The sequence below is a fragment of the Phoenix dactylifera genome, chromosome 2 (assembly GCF_009389715.1).
Source record: "Phoenix dactylifera cultivar Barhee BC4 chromosome 2, palm_55x_up_171113_PBpolish2nd_filt_p, whole genome shotgun sequence".
Lineage (NCBI taxonomy): Eukaryota > Viridiplantae > Streptophyta > Magnoliopsida > Arecales > Arecaceae > Phoenix > Phoenix dactylifera.
This window is the reverse complement of record NC_052393.1, coordinates 17,950,179-17,969,421: the sequence shown is the minus strand read 5'-3', so window position 1 is coordinate 17,969,421 and position 19,243 is coordinate 17,950,179. Positions and strand designations below refer to the sequence as shown.

The 19,243-nt window shown below is 40.5% G+C and overlaps 2 protein-coding genes and 1 long non-coding RNA gene across 6 annotated transcripts in view; all 3 read right to left on the bottom strand.

The window, feature by feature from the left end:
• LOC103717736 (sterol 3-beta-glucosyltransferase UGT80A2-like) overlaps positions 1–8,975 on the bottom strand; it is a 34,818-nt gene extending 25,843 nt beyond the window's left edge. For 2 of the 3 annotated variants that reach the window (XM_039123548.1, XM_039123550.1), the window contains exons 1-2: positions 8,832–8,975; positions 1,699–1,886 (exon numbers count right to left, since the gene is read on the bottom strand). In XM_039123548.1, coding sequence (XP_038979476.1) covers positions 1,699–1,886; positions 8,832–8,895 — 252 coding nt within the window. In that variant the 5' untranslated portion in view covers positions 8,896–8,975. Of the gene's footprint in view, positions 1–1,698; positions 1,887–3,441; positions 7,589–8,831 lie in introns of those variants that run through there. The other variant, XM_039123549.1, reaches the window with a different exon arrangement.
• LOC113463431 lies at positions 7,790–8,821 on the bottom strand. Its single transcript, XR_003387629.2, has 2 exons — positions 8,452–8,821; positions 7,790–8,361 (listed from the first exon to the last, which is right to left on the bottom strand). It is a non-coding gene; the product is annotated as an uncharacterized LOC113463431 (long non-coding RNA).
• A 6,166-nt stretch (positions 8,976–15,141) lies between the features above and the next one.
• Positions 15,142–19,010, bottom strand: LOC103717735 (probable pectate lyase 1). 2 transcript variants are annotated; one of them, XM_008806227.3, is made up of 7 exons: positions 18,761–19,010; positions 18,415–18,489; positions 17,683–17,748; positions 16,336–16,978; positions 16,133–16,236; positions 15,893–16,031; positions 15,142–15,789 (listed from the first exon to the last, which is right to left on the bottom strand). In XM_008806227.3, the coding sequence occupies exons 1-7, from the start codon at positions 18,865–18,867 to the stop codon at positions 15,568–15,570; spliced, it is 1,356 nt and encodes a 451-aa protein (XP_008804449.2). In that variant the 5' UTR covers positions 18,868–19,010; the 3' UTR covers positions 15,142–15,567. The 2 variants fall into 2 exon arrangements, with proteins under 2 accessions (XP_008804449.2, XP_008804450.2); XM_008806228.3 differs by lacking the exon at positions 18,415–18,489.
• Positions 19,011–19,243: the final 233 nt, after the last annotated feature.

Here is a 19,243-nt window from a genome sequence, read left to right as displayed (position 1 = left end):
GTCATACCAGTACGAAATTGGTACGGAGCCAATACGGAACTGGAACATACCGGTCCAGGCTGACACCGATACACCGACCGGTACCGGTACGGCGGACCTTGGTCTTGATAAAATGCAAAAGAGATACAAAAAGGCTAATAATCTCATTTGTTATAACTTTCAAGTGATGTTTGCTAATTCATGCATGTACTTGACAAAACAGAAGATCCTAAAGAAACTTTTTGATCTTAGAAGTTGCATTAGGCCGAGGTATATTTTACAAGCAAATGGTCGTCCATGGATGCAAGGTGTTCATTGTGATAATTAGCTTACTTCCCCATAAACTAAAAGGCAAGCAAAGATATTGTCCGTTCCTTAAAATGTAACCTTGTGAACAAAAAGGGAAGCAGCGAAGGCCAACATGTCACACACTACAAATCAAGGTCTGCAATCTTCGTACCAGATACGCATGTGCCAAAATAACTCTCTTACCCATTTTCTCAATTTTCATCTCAGTACGCCTCGGTACGGTCCAGTATGCACCTGCGTACGCCTCGATATAGGTTGGTGCATCTCAGTATGGGCGGTATAGGGCTTGCACCGACTTGAATATGTATCTCGTACTGGTTTTCTCTCGATACGGTATAGTACGCCCCGTATTGAGTGGTACGAGGCAGTATGGTAGACCTTGCTACACATACTCTTACATTAAAATTCCTCTCTCAGAGTCAGAGGTGAAGCTTTTTCTAGAGCATCCAAAAAAGTTGCATCATTATAATCAGGCTGCAAAGCATACAGTTGACAATCCAGCGTCCTAAAATGCAAAATCTTGTAAGGTAAATAATAACTTGATAAGATTAGTCCACATTTAAAAAATTAATGAAATTATATGTTTTAGTGGATATTTGGTTCATATAATAAATGTTCCATGTAGCTTTTAGCATTTTGGCCCAAACTATCAAAATGTGACAAGAATGCCAACTGGTCTCAAATTGGGTATATTATACATTTGAGCAGCCAATAGGGCTCTCAGATTTAACTGATAAAGCAAGAGGGCACACTAAACACTACTGTTTCTACTATCCTTTCTTCTTCTCATCTTTTCTCCTCTTTCCTTCTCACCATTATTCTTTAATCTCTAGGAGATATTTTTAACATGTGTTCCACAGGATAGCATCCTCATGTTGACTACCGTCGATGGAATCATAGGTTTGATTTTTTTACCATAGTTTGAGAAAATGCCAACTGGTATTATGGCCATGAAGGTGTTTTACAAATAAAGGAAGATACTACTCCCGATAAGCATATTCCACGTCAAATAATGTTAAGTATAAAACTAATAGGAGATGGTTTATTTTAGCAAGTATCCTAGCTACTTAGACATTATGCACATAGTTGACCGTTTGTAATGTACCCAAGAAAAAAGAAAGAAAGAAAAAGAAGCCCAATATGCAGGCTGCTGAGAGGCTCTGACACATCATCCAAAGTCTAACAACAGTCCCAAACTAGCAACGAGGCGTAAAGATTTGCAACTAGTAGATCAGAAGTGCACTTGCTACTCTTAGTTATTCAAGATGAGATTTCAGAATGCGCTGACAACCAAGCAACCAAAATGCATTTGGTGCCATGACAAGTTATACTATACAGGACCTTATCATATACTAAAACATAATCCCCAAAAAAAAAAAAAAAATCTGAGGGCATGGAATAGGTTCATACCTTATTTTTAACAGAAATCTTATCATCAAATAGTTGGGCTGCTGGGTGATCACATGGATTACGTTGCCCAAGTGTCTCAATTTTTGATCTTTCCCAATTATGCTGACCTGAGGATGTCTCTGACTTTTCAGTATTCTTCGTTCCACCAGGCATGGTACTCGTCCTGGGTAGATTTCTGTCAATGATCACTGAATAGAAGAGTTTCAGAAATAGCACCAACAGTAATATCACAATGAGAGACACAGAAAAAAGAAAGAAAGAAAGAAAAACTCCAACAGGAATAAAATCAACCCAACAACTTTTAATTCCTCTGAGTTCAATAAACACAAAATATATGCATTTTTCCCAACCTTTACTTTGGTAACCAAGCAACTAATTTAATTTAATAACATGGAATACATGGCTTGGAAAAAAAGGGATAGCATGCTACAAAGACGATTTAAAAGATCTTCCAACATCAATGCTGTTAACAAAGTCAAAATAAGTCAATGCACCATTATCAGTGCAAATCAAACTATCAAAGTTTGTGGCATAACTGAATCCAGTGAATCAATGGTCATTATGGGTTTGACAGGTATTGGGAAAAAGGAGGAAGTGAAACTGTTCAACCTTGCAATGTAAGATACAAACCACAATGCAGTCCAAGGAAAATGCGTTGCATAAATGATAAAATTAAATTAGCTTTCAGAAGAGTGAGATGCCTTTATTGCAGTTAGAGGCTGGTATCTCCATAATGCCTCCAAAACCTAAAAGCTGAAGCCATAAAATAGAGAAGCAATTGCATAATAGCTTACTAACCACTGAAACACGTAGAAACTTTATATAACATGACTTGTTCCTACATTCTACCCGCACAGTGAAAAATGTAGGTTCATAAGTTCCAAGGTGGAGCAAGGGAGCAACTACACGAACTTCTGCCAAGTGCTCTGCTAAATATATCTACCAGCTAATTAAATGAACTAACAAATGGAAATACTACTGTAGTATCAATCCATATCAGTATTATGTAATAGCTAATGCAGAGAAAGGAAAAAATGGAGAGAAGAGATAGGGAAGAGAATAAAGAATGGAGGTGCTGAGGTGCTCAGCTGCATACCCTAGTTGAACTTCCTGCATCCCTTTTCTATTTAATTAGACCAATAATAGTCCAAGTGGTAATAAAACCAAAATACGCCTGCTAATCTTGTCAGTCACTTCTGTTTTGTTCCATCCATATTAGTCAGTCGAAAACCAAATGATTAAGGCCCAGTTACTTAAAGCAACTAAGATAGTGACCACAAAACCCCTTAGGCACAGACACTTTGAACATTTATTTGTACCTTAACATTGACAGTCAATGCTTCTCTCTTTGCTGTTTAAATTCCTCTTGAATTTTCCTAATATCAATTTGGTATGAGTGAAACTCTTGTATGAATGCTCATTGCTTGTAAATTTGACTAGCAAGATGGAAATATTGATGAAAAATCCACTATCTACTAACTAACTTCGTTGCTTAGTCAGATGATCACTGTGACAAGATTCTATCTTCTCCTACCTACAACCCTATCAATATCCTAAACAAAGGACAGTAAGATGAACAAAGTTCAGTGACAACAAGAAAGATGGTTGCACATATTAAACCAACAAAGCAAGGATGGATGATGAATATCATCAACTTCCAATGATGAGCATGCTTATGTTTTTTAAAAGACAGGCTGGATGCCTTGGGGACCAAAAGGAGGAAAGAGCAGTTAGTGAGTTTACCAAAGGTGATGGTAGGGGAGACCAGCAAGTTCACCAGATGCAGCTTTCAGATTTCCCTTTTTCCTTTCTCCCATTTGGTTGTCAGACTCCCTCTAGTTTTTCAAAACCATGGTTTTTCCCATCATATTTCACAAAATAATAGGAGAAGATGTGGTCTAAGATATCTGCAGAACAGCTCCTTGTGGTGCTTAGTCAAGGCCTTAGCATGCCAACAATCTCATATGACAGAGCAACTGAATTATGTATCAAGGATTGAAGTGTTCGCTTTGCCAATCCATGCCCCTCAATATGTCCTTAGAAGAGATAGATCAACATGCGGCACAACTCTGTTTACTGGTGCATGTATGACAGAGTGTACCATTAGTATTACCAAGCCTCCACATGTTCAGCACTAGCATCTATATTGTGCTAGTGCTAGGTCGACACAGAACTAGCATGCTGCATTTAGAATTTGAATCAGATATTTTTATAAGAAATTGCAAATTTTATTATATATCCAACTGATGACAACGACGATTGAGGTATTGATACCACTGGTTGTCACAGCAATGTCATGTGCCATGCAGTGTGGAGCACATGTTGTGGCATGCATATTTTCAGTGTACATGGGACAAGGGGGTTTACTTTGCATTTTAAAAAGAAATTGATGCTTTAAACATGTTTCTAGGTTTGGTAGGGCATTTTTTACGCATTAAACTTTTATTTTAACCCTGCAAATAGCCTTTAGCAATTAAAAGTGTGTGTCAATGTAAGTATAAGACAAATATTGATGAGGATAAATCCAAAATTGATTTTTCAAGGATTTCAGATTAGCCCCGTGCATGCTACATAGAAAAAAAATCAACCCAGTCTTATGTGTCTTGCTCAAGTTGATTTTGAGAATATCCAAGTTTTACATAGGTTCATACTTCATACTAAACCCAAGCACACCAACCTTTAGCTTAATTAAAATGCAATCATGGTAGCATCTGCACATTTATAGTGCAATATGCTACCATAAACTTCCTTGCAATTTACTTCTTTACAATTTTACAATTATTTAACATAAAGTGAATTTTAAAACTAAATGTAACTCAAAAAGGAAAAAAACAATATGGTTGTAGTCTTGTAGATCATGCCCTACTTGACAACATATAAAAATCAACCTGAATGAGCATTATTGCATCTGATTATTTTCAGACATGTTGCTTTGGGCTGAACCTCCCAAAATCACTCACTTTCATTCCAGATTTGTGTTCTATCGTTAAAAACAACAAAACAAAGCTATACTAAGCTGCAAATTCCGAAAAACTATCATCTTTAGTCTATATTTTATATATAAATGACATAAAAAATGGAAGGGAACCATTATATTGATAACTGCAAGAGGTAGGCTCTGATCTGCCTCAATTTCACCTCAATCTATGCAAATTTCCTCACCAGACTCTTGGAAACCCCCAAACACCACATTCTCAAAATACCTGAAACATTTTGTAAAAAAAAAGAGGGGTGGTCGCAGGGGCGGGTTTAGAAAACCTCTATGGCCTATGCTTGGTTTTAAGCCATATCAAGCATTATTGGTAAACGTATTACAAGTATGCACGAGGCAATACCACTCAATACCAAGCAACTCAGCCCATTATTGGGTGCCAACTCAGGCTTGGCATGGTATGTGGCAAACAGCATGGAAGGCACAACGGCACAGCCAACACTCCAATCCTTGATACCAACTATGCCTAGCCAAAAAAGTGCACTTTGGGACGAGATGGATGCTCCAAACATTTCTTCCTATAAACTATAAGCAAACCCTTCAACTTCAAGTCAAATGATCCAAAAAGGGCTGAAAGTGGGTTGGATAAAATCTAACCTCATCCAAATTAGGATTTGCATCAGATTCTGATAGAAAGATCTGACCAAATTCAGATATAGAGTTGGATACAAGGATGGAAAATTTTTCATATGCAAGTAGAAATACAGATTCTAAGTTCTTCGGATATGATGGCATCACCATCAGCTTGCTATTTTTTAAAACCTGAAAACTGAATCTGTGTTTCTGTTTATTTAAATTAAGAATATAAGCATATTTAATATCGTCGATTTTTTAAAAACTTAAGCCAAAAATCTATAATCAGCGGTTATGGTGGTTGTGGCAATGGTGATGGCAAAGGCAATGGTAATGGCGGTGGCACTAGCAGGCAATGGTAGCATCGATGGCAGTCGTAGTGGTAGCAATGGTCATAGTGGTGGCCGTGAAGGTGGCAACGATAGTTGTGGTGGTAGCAGTGGTGGTGGTGTGGCAAAAACGAAGGTAAGACGTAACTTGTTTATCGTTTCACGTGTTAGCCACTTTTACTAGCTTTCACTTTTCTCAGAAACTAGATGAGTTTTTTAAAAACAAAAAAGAAAACTACTTTACCAAACAAGTTTTTTATCACAATTTTCATGTGCTATTTTTTAAGAAAAAACGAAAAAAAAAACTATAGTGATATACATGGCCTATATCAGATAGCAAGAAATTTGGATATCTGGATATTTGGCATATTAGTGTTTTTTTTTTTTTTGAAAAAAGGACCTCTTTTACTGAGAGCATGGATGAGGGCTTGCTTAAAATTGACATGGATGACGTCACATTCATGTCCTCCAAAAATATTTATTTTAATATCATACTCCTACCTATTAAAAATGCTCATTTTGTTTAGTTTAATAATCTAATAATGCCCTCATAAAAAATCAAAAATTCAATTTGTATCCAACATAATATCCTATTCATGTATGTATCCATTTAGGACAAATATGGATATGATTAATATACAATCCATATCTGTTTCTGTTTAGGACACATATGGGCACAAATTTTAGTATCCATGGTCATATTTGTAACCGCTGAATATGTATGGGCACAGAAATGTATATACCAATTTCTGGTTTTGTTTCAACCCTAGATCTAGTAGAGCAATTGAAGATTCTGCTCACTTGTAATTGAAAGGAGATCAAAACTTCTAAGTTATTACATTTGATCGGCCTATAATTAAGAAGCCTAGAAGGGAAAACGAGACTATTCAAGTTCAATGCCAAGTGCATGTTTAAGGTCACTTTTAGGGCCCATCCAGAGCTTCAGATTGGTTTAAGGATGTAGATGATTGTAGATTCAATTCATACAACATTTACACTAGGTTAGTTTATCTCTTTCCTATGATGGTATGAAAATCCTTTTCATCAAGTCAGTCTCAACTAGACGTGATTTAAGCAAGGACCATAAAGAATCTTTGATGATCCAAATTGAGGTGAGAGGATATGAGTTGATATCACATCGTGGACCTACAAAGAATGAAGTGACGAACACCTTAACATAGGAGTGGAACCTCAAAACTGAAAACAAAGTCAAACCTTCAATTCACTAAGACGAACTTCCAAAAAGGATTGGTATCAAACACTAATATGCATGATCTCCTTGTCCAATGGTAATCTAACATACTAAGTTTTAAGTTATGTAAAGTTGGTGTCAGCAGCCTAAATTCTTTTAGGAAGTCCAAGGATTTTTGGCAAGGATGTGAAGCATAATGGTGGACTCAACACCTAAATCACAAGAACTAAAAAAGTCGATCCTCTGTGTTTGCCATAGAATGAACGCAAACAAGAAAATTCAACTCAACAAGACTATTCAGACAGATTCTTAAGGTTGTGGTTTCCACTACAATGCCAGCCCTCTATATTAAGAGTAGGAATTTGAGTTTGAGTAGATGTGATAAATACAACCCAAAAGGTTGAATTTTTGTAATACTATTTCCTGAAGCTTCTTCCTCCCTTCTCCTTAAAATTCTCATCCTCTCTTCAGTATCTTTATTTTCATCATTTGAGCATTCCATGCTTCATTTCTTGCACAATTAACCTCTATTCAAATTGTTCACATCAATATTCCTTATTAAAGATGACTCAAAAAGTAAAGTAGAGAACCTTGGACTTATGGATGAGTTTATGCATCACAACGAAGGTTTTAAATCCCGTGGGATAGGGGCGTCCTGGTTTCTCTATGGAACGAGATACCCCATTGTCCCGCCTCATCCCAATGGCAGTCTCGGTTGAGAATACCATAGGTATCTTCCATCTCACCCCATCTTCTTTTCTTTCCGTTGTTTTCTTTTTCTTCCTTCCTTTCTTTTTCTTCCTTCTTTCTTTTTCTTATCCCTTCTTTCTTTCCTTTTTCTTCTTCTTCTCTCTTTCCATTCGTTCTTCTTTCCTTCCTTTCCTTCCTTTTCTTCTCCCTTCCTTTCTTTTTTTCCTTTTTGTTCTTCTTTCCTTTCACTTTTCCTTTTCTTCATCATTCCTTCCTTTCTTTCTTTTCTTTTTTCTTGTTTTTCCGTACATATGGGTTTCGGAGTCCCGACACCGTCCCAGTCCCATTTTCTCATAGAAATAAGATGGGACGGCCTGGAATGCCCCTCATCCCACCAGAACTTAAAATCTTGATCAAAACCATGTCTTGTTCCAAAAGGAGAAAGGTTTAAAATCAGATAAAGGTAAATGTCCTTGTTAGGTTCAGTTATTTCTAGAAGAGACCCCATTGTATGTACTCATGCTTCAGAATTTGAGTTGTAATGGGGTAAACTTTGGTTTGGACAAGTCAGTCAAGCTCAATTTCGGGTAAGTCTCATCAACAGTATCCCCGACAAGCTATGAGCCTTGTGTCTCTTGCAGTGAATCTCTATTTGTCTCGTAGAACCATTAAACATATCCAATTGGACTTCCCTTCAAGAATCACTAAGGGCTCTGTGCCTCCATTGATTCTTTCACTGGACAATTGACATCAGAAACTCATCCCTTGTTGGATGCTTAGGTCCCTCACGTTCTCTGCAATCTTTCAGTTGTCGCAGCCTATTGATGCAATGGAAGTCCTTGAATGCTTCACAACTAAGTCAGAGTGGCAATCAAGTTTCCGAGCAACTACACGAAAAATGCAAGACGATTCATCAAAATTCATCACCAAAAAAAAAAAGTGCAACTTGTCCTAATATAAACTTCAAAATTAAATACCGGCACAGCTTGGTCACCAAAACCCTACAAATAACCTCTGTCCGGGTTCAGATCCCAAATCCAAAACACGAAACTAACCGCAACGTACCGACTCCATAACAATCAAATTCAAATTCCCGATCTTCCATATCGATCTCCCATTAAAGCAGTTCTCCATCAAAATTTCTCGTTAGAAACCTCGAGATTTCAATCCCACCAAAACAAAACAAAACAAACGAATACAAGAAATCAAGAAAATCTCAAGTTCTCAACGGCGCCCCGCTTCCAATTACAACCCAAACCCGACCAACCAAATAAAGAACAAGAAGGGTTTCAAGAACACAGAGGAGGGTCGAGAGAGTGATCGAGAGAGAGAGAGAGAGAGAGAGAGAGAGAGTGACCAGAAGGCGACGAGCTCGACCCATCGCTGTTGCTTGCCTCCATGTCGCTACTGCTCCTGGACATCGTTTCTTTGGATATTCCTCCCTTAATAGAGGCAGAGAGAGAGGAGTAGGGAAGGAAGAGAGAATCGGACGAGAACCCGAAAATAAAAGGAGACGAAAAGAGCACACGCTGTCTTATCCACGCCACGTGTCACCTCCCGAGACGCCACCGTGGCCTGCTACATGGCCCGATCGCCAACAACCGGCTGTCGTGGAAAAATATTTCAAGCGAACGCGTCGATCCGCATTCCCGCCCCGTCGAAATCGCAAACCTCGTGTCGGAACGCTCTCGCGTCCGCCGGAGACATGACGTCGCGTCGCTCTCACGAGGTCATCTTCTATGACGCTGTAAAAGAACGGACGAGACGGCTTCACAGGAGCAACGTGTCGGCAGATAAGTTGCTCCCATGTGGACATTCATACGACGTCATGCTTTTGTGTTTTTTTTTTTTGGGGGGGAGGGGGGGGTGTAACACCAGATTTATTAAATTATTCTAGTGAAAATATATCTGTGTTAATCAAATATATATGAATATATACCAAAAATCTAAGGGAATATCTATTACAATAGAGTGGTTTTCAATATGATTAGCAATATATGCCACCATCCAAAAAACCACATTTGTCTATAAGTATGTCTGAGAAAAAGCAAAGCAATCCAACGATGATGGATTGGAAACTAGTCTCAGTAGTTGTTTAATTTGAAATTCATTTAACCATTGTGAGTGAGTCATCTTCAAATATAATATAAGTCACTTTTAATACAAATTTCAAACCTTCTCACGAAGCATGCAACTCAAGTATTAAGACTATCATCTTAAAGTCCGACTCTTACTGCAGCCACTAACACACCGCTAGTATTTCTATTAACAAAACTAGCTCAACTGAAATCACATTTACTTAAAACACCCCATCAAAGTTAATTTTGATGAAACGGAAAGATAGTGGCTCCCAGGTATTAACCACAGTTTTTTTTCTGCTATCAGAAAAATCGTCAAAGTAGCTGTATAGATGAATTACAGGGCTAAAACAGATGCACGCATCAAAATCAAATTTTGACTCCAAAAAACACTTTGAAACACATATTTATTTTTGGCCAGCCAAAAATATAGGACATTAACACCATCTCATATTTTCTTATTACTTGATACAGTTATTTTTCATTAACTTTGTGAATAAAATCCTCGATAGATAGCAATGGGATAGCATCTGCATGAGCAAGAGGAGTCTGTCTTCGGATTTGAGTTGCCAATTTGCAAGATAATATAACAAAACGATTCTTCAATAGTTGGATAAATATCACAATGCATTGGTACCAGGAGCGGCAGGATATGTTTAGGGGCCTAAGGCCGTTTTATTTTTAAGGCCCTTCCTGCAGTGGGCCAGCTTAAGGCGAGCTCGGCCTTTTTTCTTTTCTATTTTGTCTTCGAAGCCTTTCCTGTGGTGGGCTTTCTTTGAGCTGGGGTCTCAGGCAACTGCCTCAGTCGCCTAAGAATTAGGTCGGTCCTGATCAATACGTGTAGTCCACGCTGATATTAAAAACTATGGTATCGAAGCCGATTTATGTCGACTTGGAACTTGTTCCCTTTCCGAGACTAGAGCTTACGGTGTCAATTTGTTGAGAAGCAACCTAGATCATGTTTAATACGCAAATGCGTTTCCTTTAGAAGAAAAAAAAATGCAAATGCTCGACAAGGTGGCGTGTTTTTTTTTTTTCTTTATGCATCGATCGGTAATTTCTTCCTTAGTTTTTTTTTTTAATCCTTCTGTTTGAATAAAATCTTTTGGATGCCACTCAGAGCAACTTATTAGAGATTCGCCGCGAATGGTGAGGGATGGCCTTCCAATGTCTCGATGAAGAATAAAATAGGTTGAAGGAGTCATGTGCATGACAATAACTTAGGCCATTGAGAATTTATTTTATTGTTGCGTGATCCACAAGTTGTTCTGCCACGTCTCAAGCCGTTCACATCTTCTGTGATCACGTATTGAATATTTCATGCTCTAATATATTATGTTGAAATTGACTATTATTTTGAAATTGTTTGATACTTTGTGGAAGACCTAGTTGTGACCCAATATTTTTTATGTTATATTACCACATGTAAGAAAAGCACCATGTTTATAAAATTGTAACTTAGACTGGATCAAGTTATAGACCATTATTTGGTGAGTGGGCAGCAATAAACCATCTCCTACAGTTTAATTTATACAGTCATGTTCGCTGCTTAGTATGCTTGCAGTATCATCCATCATCTCATCTTTTCTTCGGTCTTAGCTTACATCAGGTGAAAAAATAGAATGATTATAACTAATAATGTTGCACCTTCCATTTTAGTTTAATCATAAACAACTTGAATGTTTCTTTTTCATCGAAAGATTTCGCCCTCCAACTTCTTCACCCTAGATGGATTCGGTGTATATTCCCTTGTATTTTCTAAGTACACGAACAACCATATGCAAATAAAAGAAGCTCAAATCTTTTCTGATTTAAAAATTAACAAATTATTCAAATGCTGTTGTATTTTTTTTCAATTTATAATCTTCATATCAATTATTGACAGATTACTCAAATGCAACCATATGCTAAGGTAACATGCTGTCATATGGCCATCTAAGTCTGTGATCTAATACAATTAAAATGATGGACATGCAGGAATCAGGCAATAGCAAGGAGAAGATGTATGGCACCCAAAGCGCAAATCAGCCCAATGGAGATGATGAGACGAGGCAACTCTAACCTAGCCGATGATCTCGACAAAAATGGACATATGAAGATAACTCTTATAATTGTCCACCGGCACACTTTTTTATCTTAACCAATAACCTTAGAATTCACTCTATAAAAAGAGTTCGGGATCGCGGTCCTATTTATCTTAGTTTAATATTTGTTACCTCAAGCAGCCATTATACTAACTTGATCGTGAAGAGTAATAAAAAGATATTTCTTCTTCTTTTTCTCATTATCTTAGTTACAACTATATCTCCAGCTCTCATAGCAACCATTCTTCTTCTTTTTGCTCGCTAGGTCTAAGCCTTGATGGCCTCCGCATGTTAAGTAGTAAGCGGGTCATTGCCCTTCTTCTTCATCATTCACTTGTCCCACCAAATCAGGTCAACAATATGTCAATATGGTTGAGGGAGGGAGGGAGAGAGAGAGAGAGAGTGATCTTATTGAAAATTTCCTTCTCATTTTATTATAACTATGGAGAGGAAAACTAGCTTTCTTATTCGATCAGCATATGCACCTTATGGCGTATAACTTACTTAGTTGACTAGATATAAGATAACAAAGAAGGAAAAATCAACAACAACAACGACGACAGAAACAAAAAAAAAAGCTGCTTGTTTGTTTCTGTTGGGAACCACATTTAATGAGACCATGAATTCAAAACCATCAAACAACAAGGGAGTTTTTTCTCCCCTCTTTTTCATTCTGTGTAAAGCGGAGAGGAAGTCCTTGCTCAATACGCAAGACGTTTGCTGTCATTTGCACAAAAGAAGTCATGGCCCAGTTGAACGAACTGTGCAAACATGGCCACTCAATATCCACAAGTTGATCAACCAACAAAAAAGCCCAATAACAACCACGAGCTTCACGGTTAGAAGCACCAGTTAAAAAACAGATCGGATACGGATTGCATATTAGCATATCTATATTCATATTTATTTTATTTGATAAATATATAAATAGATACGGAGGTTAGTCGGATGAAAAAATTTATATCTATATTTGTTTTAAACGGATATGGATACAAATTGAATACCGAAAATATAGATATAAATATAGATATAAATCGGATAATTAAAATATTATGATCACAGAATCAAATATATTAATAAGTGGATGATAAAACAAGTTAACACAGCATATTAGTGTGGTCATTTATTTTTCTTAAAAAATTATTAATACTATATAAATTTTAAATAGGGTTACAAATGGAATCGGATATTCGGATATGGATCGGTTGGTTGTCTATCCATCTTTATATCCATTTTTCTTTGACGGATATGAATGTGGATATGCATATTAGTCGAATACTTGTTCAGCTCCTTGGACCAGGGCATCACTGCACAAGCACCATCCCTTCATGTAGCCCGCATGCAAATGCCCTAGAATCCAGAGGAAAACACAGCCATGTGTGCTGCTTGTGACTACATGTGCCAATTCCACTCAACCATGAGTTGTCTCTGACTCACATTATTGCATTGGGTTAGTTCCTATGTATGTAAATTGGTGCTTTGAAAGTTTGAATTCCTAGTACCAACAAAAAAAAAAGGTTTGAATTCCAACTTGCTCTCTATTGGGGACAAATGTGGAAATCTTGGAGAACTGTTGGCCCATCAAGACAAAAATCCATGACCGTCCGAGTGCTAGTGGGATAAAGCATGTTTGAAAATAGGATGTTTCCAATAGGAAAGAATACTGATCCATCGTCCATGTGATTAAAACAAAAAAAAAAGAGAGAGACTTCAGACAATTGTTGATTTTCTCCACTTCTCATCCTAATATACCCTGCAGGAACGAGGTGCATGGGATGGCAATACGAGAAGAGGGCACGATGCATGGGGCCTGCAGGAACCGACACGTCCGCTTGGCATGGTCCACCGCCACATGATGCACGTGTGTGCAGTATCATTTTTCCATAAACCCCATCTTACAACGCATCTTATTCAAAGATTTTATTTTTTTTGTACATCAGCCGCTCACATACACAACGAGTATAAGTACAGCCCAAAGCAAAGATCAATTTTTTCATGACCATCCCAACATGCTCTAGAGGTAAAAGAGAGCTGGCTATCAATAGGCAAAAATTGAGAATATTTTCAAGTTAGGAGTTGTTAAATTAGATACCTAGATATGCGCCATGAAAAAACTCGGATAGAATGTTGCGGGCTCGAGAAAGGAAACCCTGTTTGTTTTCTGAGTTCTCCAAGCTAAAGGCATGATGCCTTAATCTTGGATTTGATCCGACAAAGGGACAAGAGAGAGACCCACCAAACTGAATGATGGAAGGGGGGACAGCTTGTGAGGTGTCACACGGCCTGCAGCACAAGGTATTTGGATCCCAGCTGTGTTCTTATTGCTTATTCCCGTCCAGAGATCCAACCCATTCACAAGACCACGAGGCATATATCATTGGCTATTAATGGCTCATTTCACGGTTTCACCGTGCGCGATTCTGGGCCGACACATCATCCAGTTAAACTGATTTCACCATCTAAATGGGACTGCGGATGTACCTCGTTTTTACTGGAGAATATAAAAGAGGGGCAACAAAATGGATGAAGCAGACGAACACTAGTGGTCTTGTATTCGTTTTTACTGCGGTCGCAAGTGAACAATATGTTGGTTGGGAGATATGGTCCATGCCACCTCTAGAACTGGTCTTGTACTTGGATTCATTACTGCTGCCCACTGATTACTTGGTGATGCGAAGGATGGCAAAGAGTTCCATTGACAAATATGTGACCTTGCAGGGCATCCGATTTAGTGACATCGCACACCGACTCACGAGTAAAGTTAAAATAAAAATAAAATTTCTTACATGTATACCTGATAAATATTTAAATTTATATAAATATTTTTATAAATTATTTATATATATATATTTTAAAATTATATGTATATCCTCACAAATTTACTACTTGCAATATATCCTCTTTATAAATAATTTATTTTTGTATGTATATCCTTATATATTTTTTTTGTGTAGTAAATTGATGAGGTATATATATAATTATTTATAAGCATATACTTGCAAAAAAAAAAAAATTGCACTTGTAATATGAGGTAAATTTATTGTGAGATGATAAAGTGGATAATTTCTCAAATGATTAATCCCTCAAACAAGAACTATTCGTGTCATGAGAAATACAATTGTTAGGCCTCCGGAACCAAGAGCATAATGGTGTGAGTTTATTGCAGACCAGATATATGTTTTGATGCCAGAAAGAAGGGTATAGTTTAATGCATCATAAATACAATATCCGTTGACGCTTGCTCAACTTACGATGAGGCAACTGCAAATGTTATAAGTTAACCAGTACACATTGTACTTTCAAGAGACGGCGGGTAGCTAATTTGCACTATATTGCTGAAAGGGGCTCAAAACTACCATCATTTAAGTTCTTCATTCACTGCTTGCTGAGTTAGCAATGTGACCTCAGGATAGGAATATTTATGCCTGTTTTAAGCATCAGCAGTTATCTATCACCAGGAAACAAATGGGAGAATGAAGACAGATAGGGAATTTAGACTCGAAAATATTACAAATTAACTTTTCCTTTACTAAAGATAACTATGCATCTATTACAACATAACCCAATCGACATATCCATGCTGTGAATGATTAAAGAGGGGGAAAAAAAAACAATCACATCGAGAGAGAAACCATTCAATCCTAGGATGATGGAAGGAGGGATGACGTTGTGGATCGACGACGCAAGAGCAGTTGAAGAACATAACAAAAAGGACTTCAAAATAAAAAAGGAAAAAAAGATATAAAGGAACAACAGACAACGCTTCACGCCTGCTCCATGGACAGCGTTGCAGTGGAAGCAGGGGGAGGTTGAGAACGGAGAATGGAGGCTGGTGTAATTGGCTTTGTAGACATAAAAAATGCGTACACTTTCAAATATCCGGACTTTCCTTCTTTTTTTTTCTTGGCGAAGAGGGAGGCTTCAAGAGCAACTAGCACTGGGAATTCCTGCGGCATTGAAGGACCCCGGCGTCGGTAGTGATGGACGCGACCATGGAAGAGGACTTGGCACCAAGGCTGGAGGCCCTTGAATAGCTCGCAGAGGCTCCAGCTCCAGAGGGGGTGAAGTAGGCACCATTCAGTAGGAGATCCCCCTCCGACCTCCAGTTCCAGCTCTTCCACTCGCTAGTATCCGTGTCAACTCTCTTGGTCACCTATTCAGACAAAAACACACGGCACAGCTAGATGAATGCTGCTGACAGGAAGAATTCATTCATCGGGGAGGAGAGATTAATCTGATCGTTGGGGTTTACTCACCTCCTTGGCGGAGGGGTCGGCAGGGGCAAGGTATCTGTTCCCCTGGCTGTTGATGGTCGGATCCGCGCTGCCGCCGATGGCGTACATCTCCCAGTGGGTGTAGTCATTGTTCACCACATGGAAATAACCGTGCCGGCACCTGCATTTCGTTCATTCATCATTCACTCAAAACAGAGCATATCAAGCACGACGGACGCTGCTTTTGTCCTTGCTTCAGCTGAAAATTTCTAAGGAAATTACCTCGGCATTCTCTGGATGAGACCTTCGCCGAAATGGTTGAAGGCGATGGTGACCTGCATCGCCTTGTCCTTCACGTAGGAATCGCTGTGGCCCAACAGCATCACCTGCATCAATGGAGGAGCCACGGTAGGTGTTTTATATATTAGGTACTGGGCCGGGGAGATCCATCCAGAGATCCCGCTACTCGAGATTCTAATTGTTACCTCGTTGTGGTGGGTGAAGTAGTTGTTGGTGATGGTAATGGCGGTGGAGCCCATGATGGCGTCGATGAGGCCGTCGGCGCAGTTGGAGAGGGAGCAGTGGTCGACCCAGATGTGGCTGGAGCCGAAGATGGAGACGCCGTCGCCGTCGGCCATGGTGCGCCAGCCGTAGTGGGAGGGGGAGCTGCGGACCATGGCGTTCCCCGTGGGCTTGCAGTCGTGGATGTGGAGGCCATGGATGATGATGTTGGTGACGAACTGGATGGTGATGCAGGCGCCGTTGGCGATGTGGACGTTGGCGCCGCGGCCGTCGATGGTCTTGAAGCTGTTCATGATGAGCTCCTCCTTGAGGGTGATGACCATGTCGCGCTTGAACACGATCCAGAGAGGCTGGTCCTGGATCACCGCGTACCGGAGGGTCCCCGGCCGGGGGTTCACGGGGTCGTCGTCCCCGGGGTCGGTCACCACGTAGTACCGCCCGTCCCGGCCCCCGATGGCGTTGCGTCCGAACCCAATGCCGCAGTCGGCCAGCCGCTTGCGGTTGCGGTGCCACTCCGGGTCGCACCGCCAGCAGTCATCGATGGAGTTCCCGGTCCCGCATGACAGGTACCCCAGCGCCCGCCGCGCCGTGTGGTTGTTTATGGTCCTGATCTCCACCGATCATCATCATCAGTCGTCCAAAATTATTAATTCGATCAAACATGTTTTCTGACAAATTAATCCCAACTCCCAAGCAAGCGTATAATTAAAAGCATAAATAAATGTCATATTTGATCATTTAAGAATATCCTATAGGTACGCTAATAATACCTCATAATTGCTAAATTAAGTTAATAATTCCCACGAATTGATCTCGTAGGATTCGACTACACGCAGGGCTTTTGGGGGGGGGGGGGGGGGGAGGGGAGCGGAGAGTCCACGTGGGACCCACGTTGATGAACGGTCCCCGTACCACGTGACGAGTTAATGACAAGAGGGAAAGTACATTCCGGAGGGGTGGCGATGGCGCTGCTGTAGCTACCACTGGACAGCGAACGTGCAATAGTACTGCCACTACGGGAAAAGCCATACGCGACATTAATTACCAGGATAACCAACCTAATAAATTGAAACAGGCCAAGAAGGTCAAAGAAATCCGTGAATAGAAATCTACGGCCCGGACCGCCATTCCAATTTCATCGTAAAATGATCAAGCCCAACCTTCACTCATTAATACCCGTCTAACAGCCACGTGAGGGGCATAAGGAAGCCATAATATTTATCCTAAACGGTAAATCTAATACAAGGATAGAGAACGAAGACAGAACGAATGAAAGCTATTATTGAACTTCATGAATAATAGAGACTTACATGTGCACTTCGGATGCGACCAATTCCGGATCGTCGACCGCGCCCACGACCACGTCCCGCCCGGCCCTGGTTTAAAAAAAAAAAGAAAAGAAATAAGCGCACCATTATTAGCACGACATTACCAAAATGCCACTGGCCATAACTAAAATGTTTTCTTTTTCCTTCTCGTGAAACGAGATATCGCCACGCTGCAGGAGGAAGTACGCCGCTCGAGGAGGTCGGTTGCCTCCATTACTCCGCAGAGAAATAAAATTCAAAAAGAAAGGAAGGAAAATAAGACGAGAGAGAGAGAGAGAGAGGGGGATTTGACCGAGGTCGGTGTGGGGGGGCGAAATGACGGAGATGCCCTCCAACTAACTCAGCAGCAACGGTGGTAGTGGGAGGTGATGCGATGCGATTTGATATAGTTTCACCTTTTTAGAATTTCGCCTTTTTGTGTAAAAATTTATAAATCTCGTTCTTTCTTATCGAAGAAAGCGAAGGGAGTTGGGGGCGAGGAACTAACAAAACGAACGTAACTGGTTAAACGGTGGAGATCTCAGGAAGCAGAGCCGGACGGTCGGGATTCGCTTAAGGTTCTGCGGAGCCGTCGAATCCTCAGCCGTCCGGGGTCGGACGAAGCTAGATCCGACGGCCCAGATCCCAGATAAAAGATCACCGACGGCCCAGATCTACTCCCAATAAAAGAGAAAAATTGATAAAAAAAAGCAGAGAAAACCAGAGACTACGGACCTCTCAGTAATGGAGGAAGTTTCGTTGGTCGGCGCAGCCCTCAAACTCCTCCTCGCCCTCGCCGCCTCTCCGCCCCTGAAAGAAACGAGAAACCAAAGACGTCTAAGAGCTCGTAGTCCTAGCTCGAATTCTTTGCCTAAGGTCTGGGTTTGCACAAGAATTCTTCTGTTCCAACCGCATTGCCTCGATACCAACCCAAAACCCCAGGAAAATATTAAAAAAAACCCAAACACGGGATGGAGACCCAGATATCTTTCAAGAAACCTCTGCGATCCGGGACAGGCAACAGAAAGAGGCATCGGGAATCCACATTGGTGCGCTAAAGAAGAAGAGGAGCGGAATGTACCTCGAGACGGAGACCTTCTCGCCGCCGATCCACCCGAGGCCGCCGGCGAGGAGCACCAGGAGCCCGAAAGCCAGCAGCGGGAGCCACCTCAGAGTCACCATCGTCATTGCCGCAGCCTCGCCTCTCTCTTTCCTTTTCTCTTACTTCGCTCTCAGATCTATATCTCTCTTTATCCCCTCTATTCCAGGAGAGGATAAAAAGGAAAAGAATGGAAGGAGAGCGGAGAAAAGCGAAGCTGTGTTGCGAGGGAATGCCCGAAGAAACTCCAAGCGAAGCGCCGTTTTATAGAACGTTCCACTCCCCCGTCCCCCCTTCTTCTCGGCCCCACCACCCCCAAACTTAACCCCGGTTAATATTTTAATCCCGTCCGTTAACAACTTAACGGGAACCCAACCCACCACCCCCTAACTTTTCCCTAGCCGCCGCTAATGGATCCGGTCACCGACGCCGGCCCAGGGCACGCACGTGCCAGCCGTGTCGGCT

Coding starts and splice junctions, on each gene's coding strand:
- LOC103717735 (XM_008806227.3), bottom strand. CDS start 18,867: ATGACGATGGTGACTCTGAGGTGGCTCCCGCTGCTGGCTTTCGGGCTC. Junction 17,749..18,414: donor ACTTCCTCCATTACTGAGAG/GTCCGTAGTCTC, acceptor TTTTTAAACCAG/GGCCGGGCGGGACGTGGTCG. Junction 15,790..15,892: donor CCGACCCCTCCGCCAAGGAG/GTGAGTAAACCC, acceptor TTGTCTGAATAG/GTGACCAAGAGAGTTGACAC.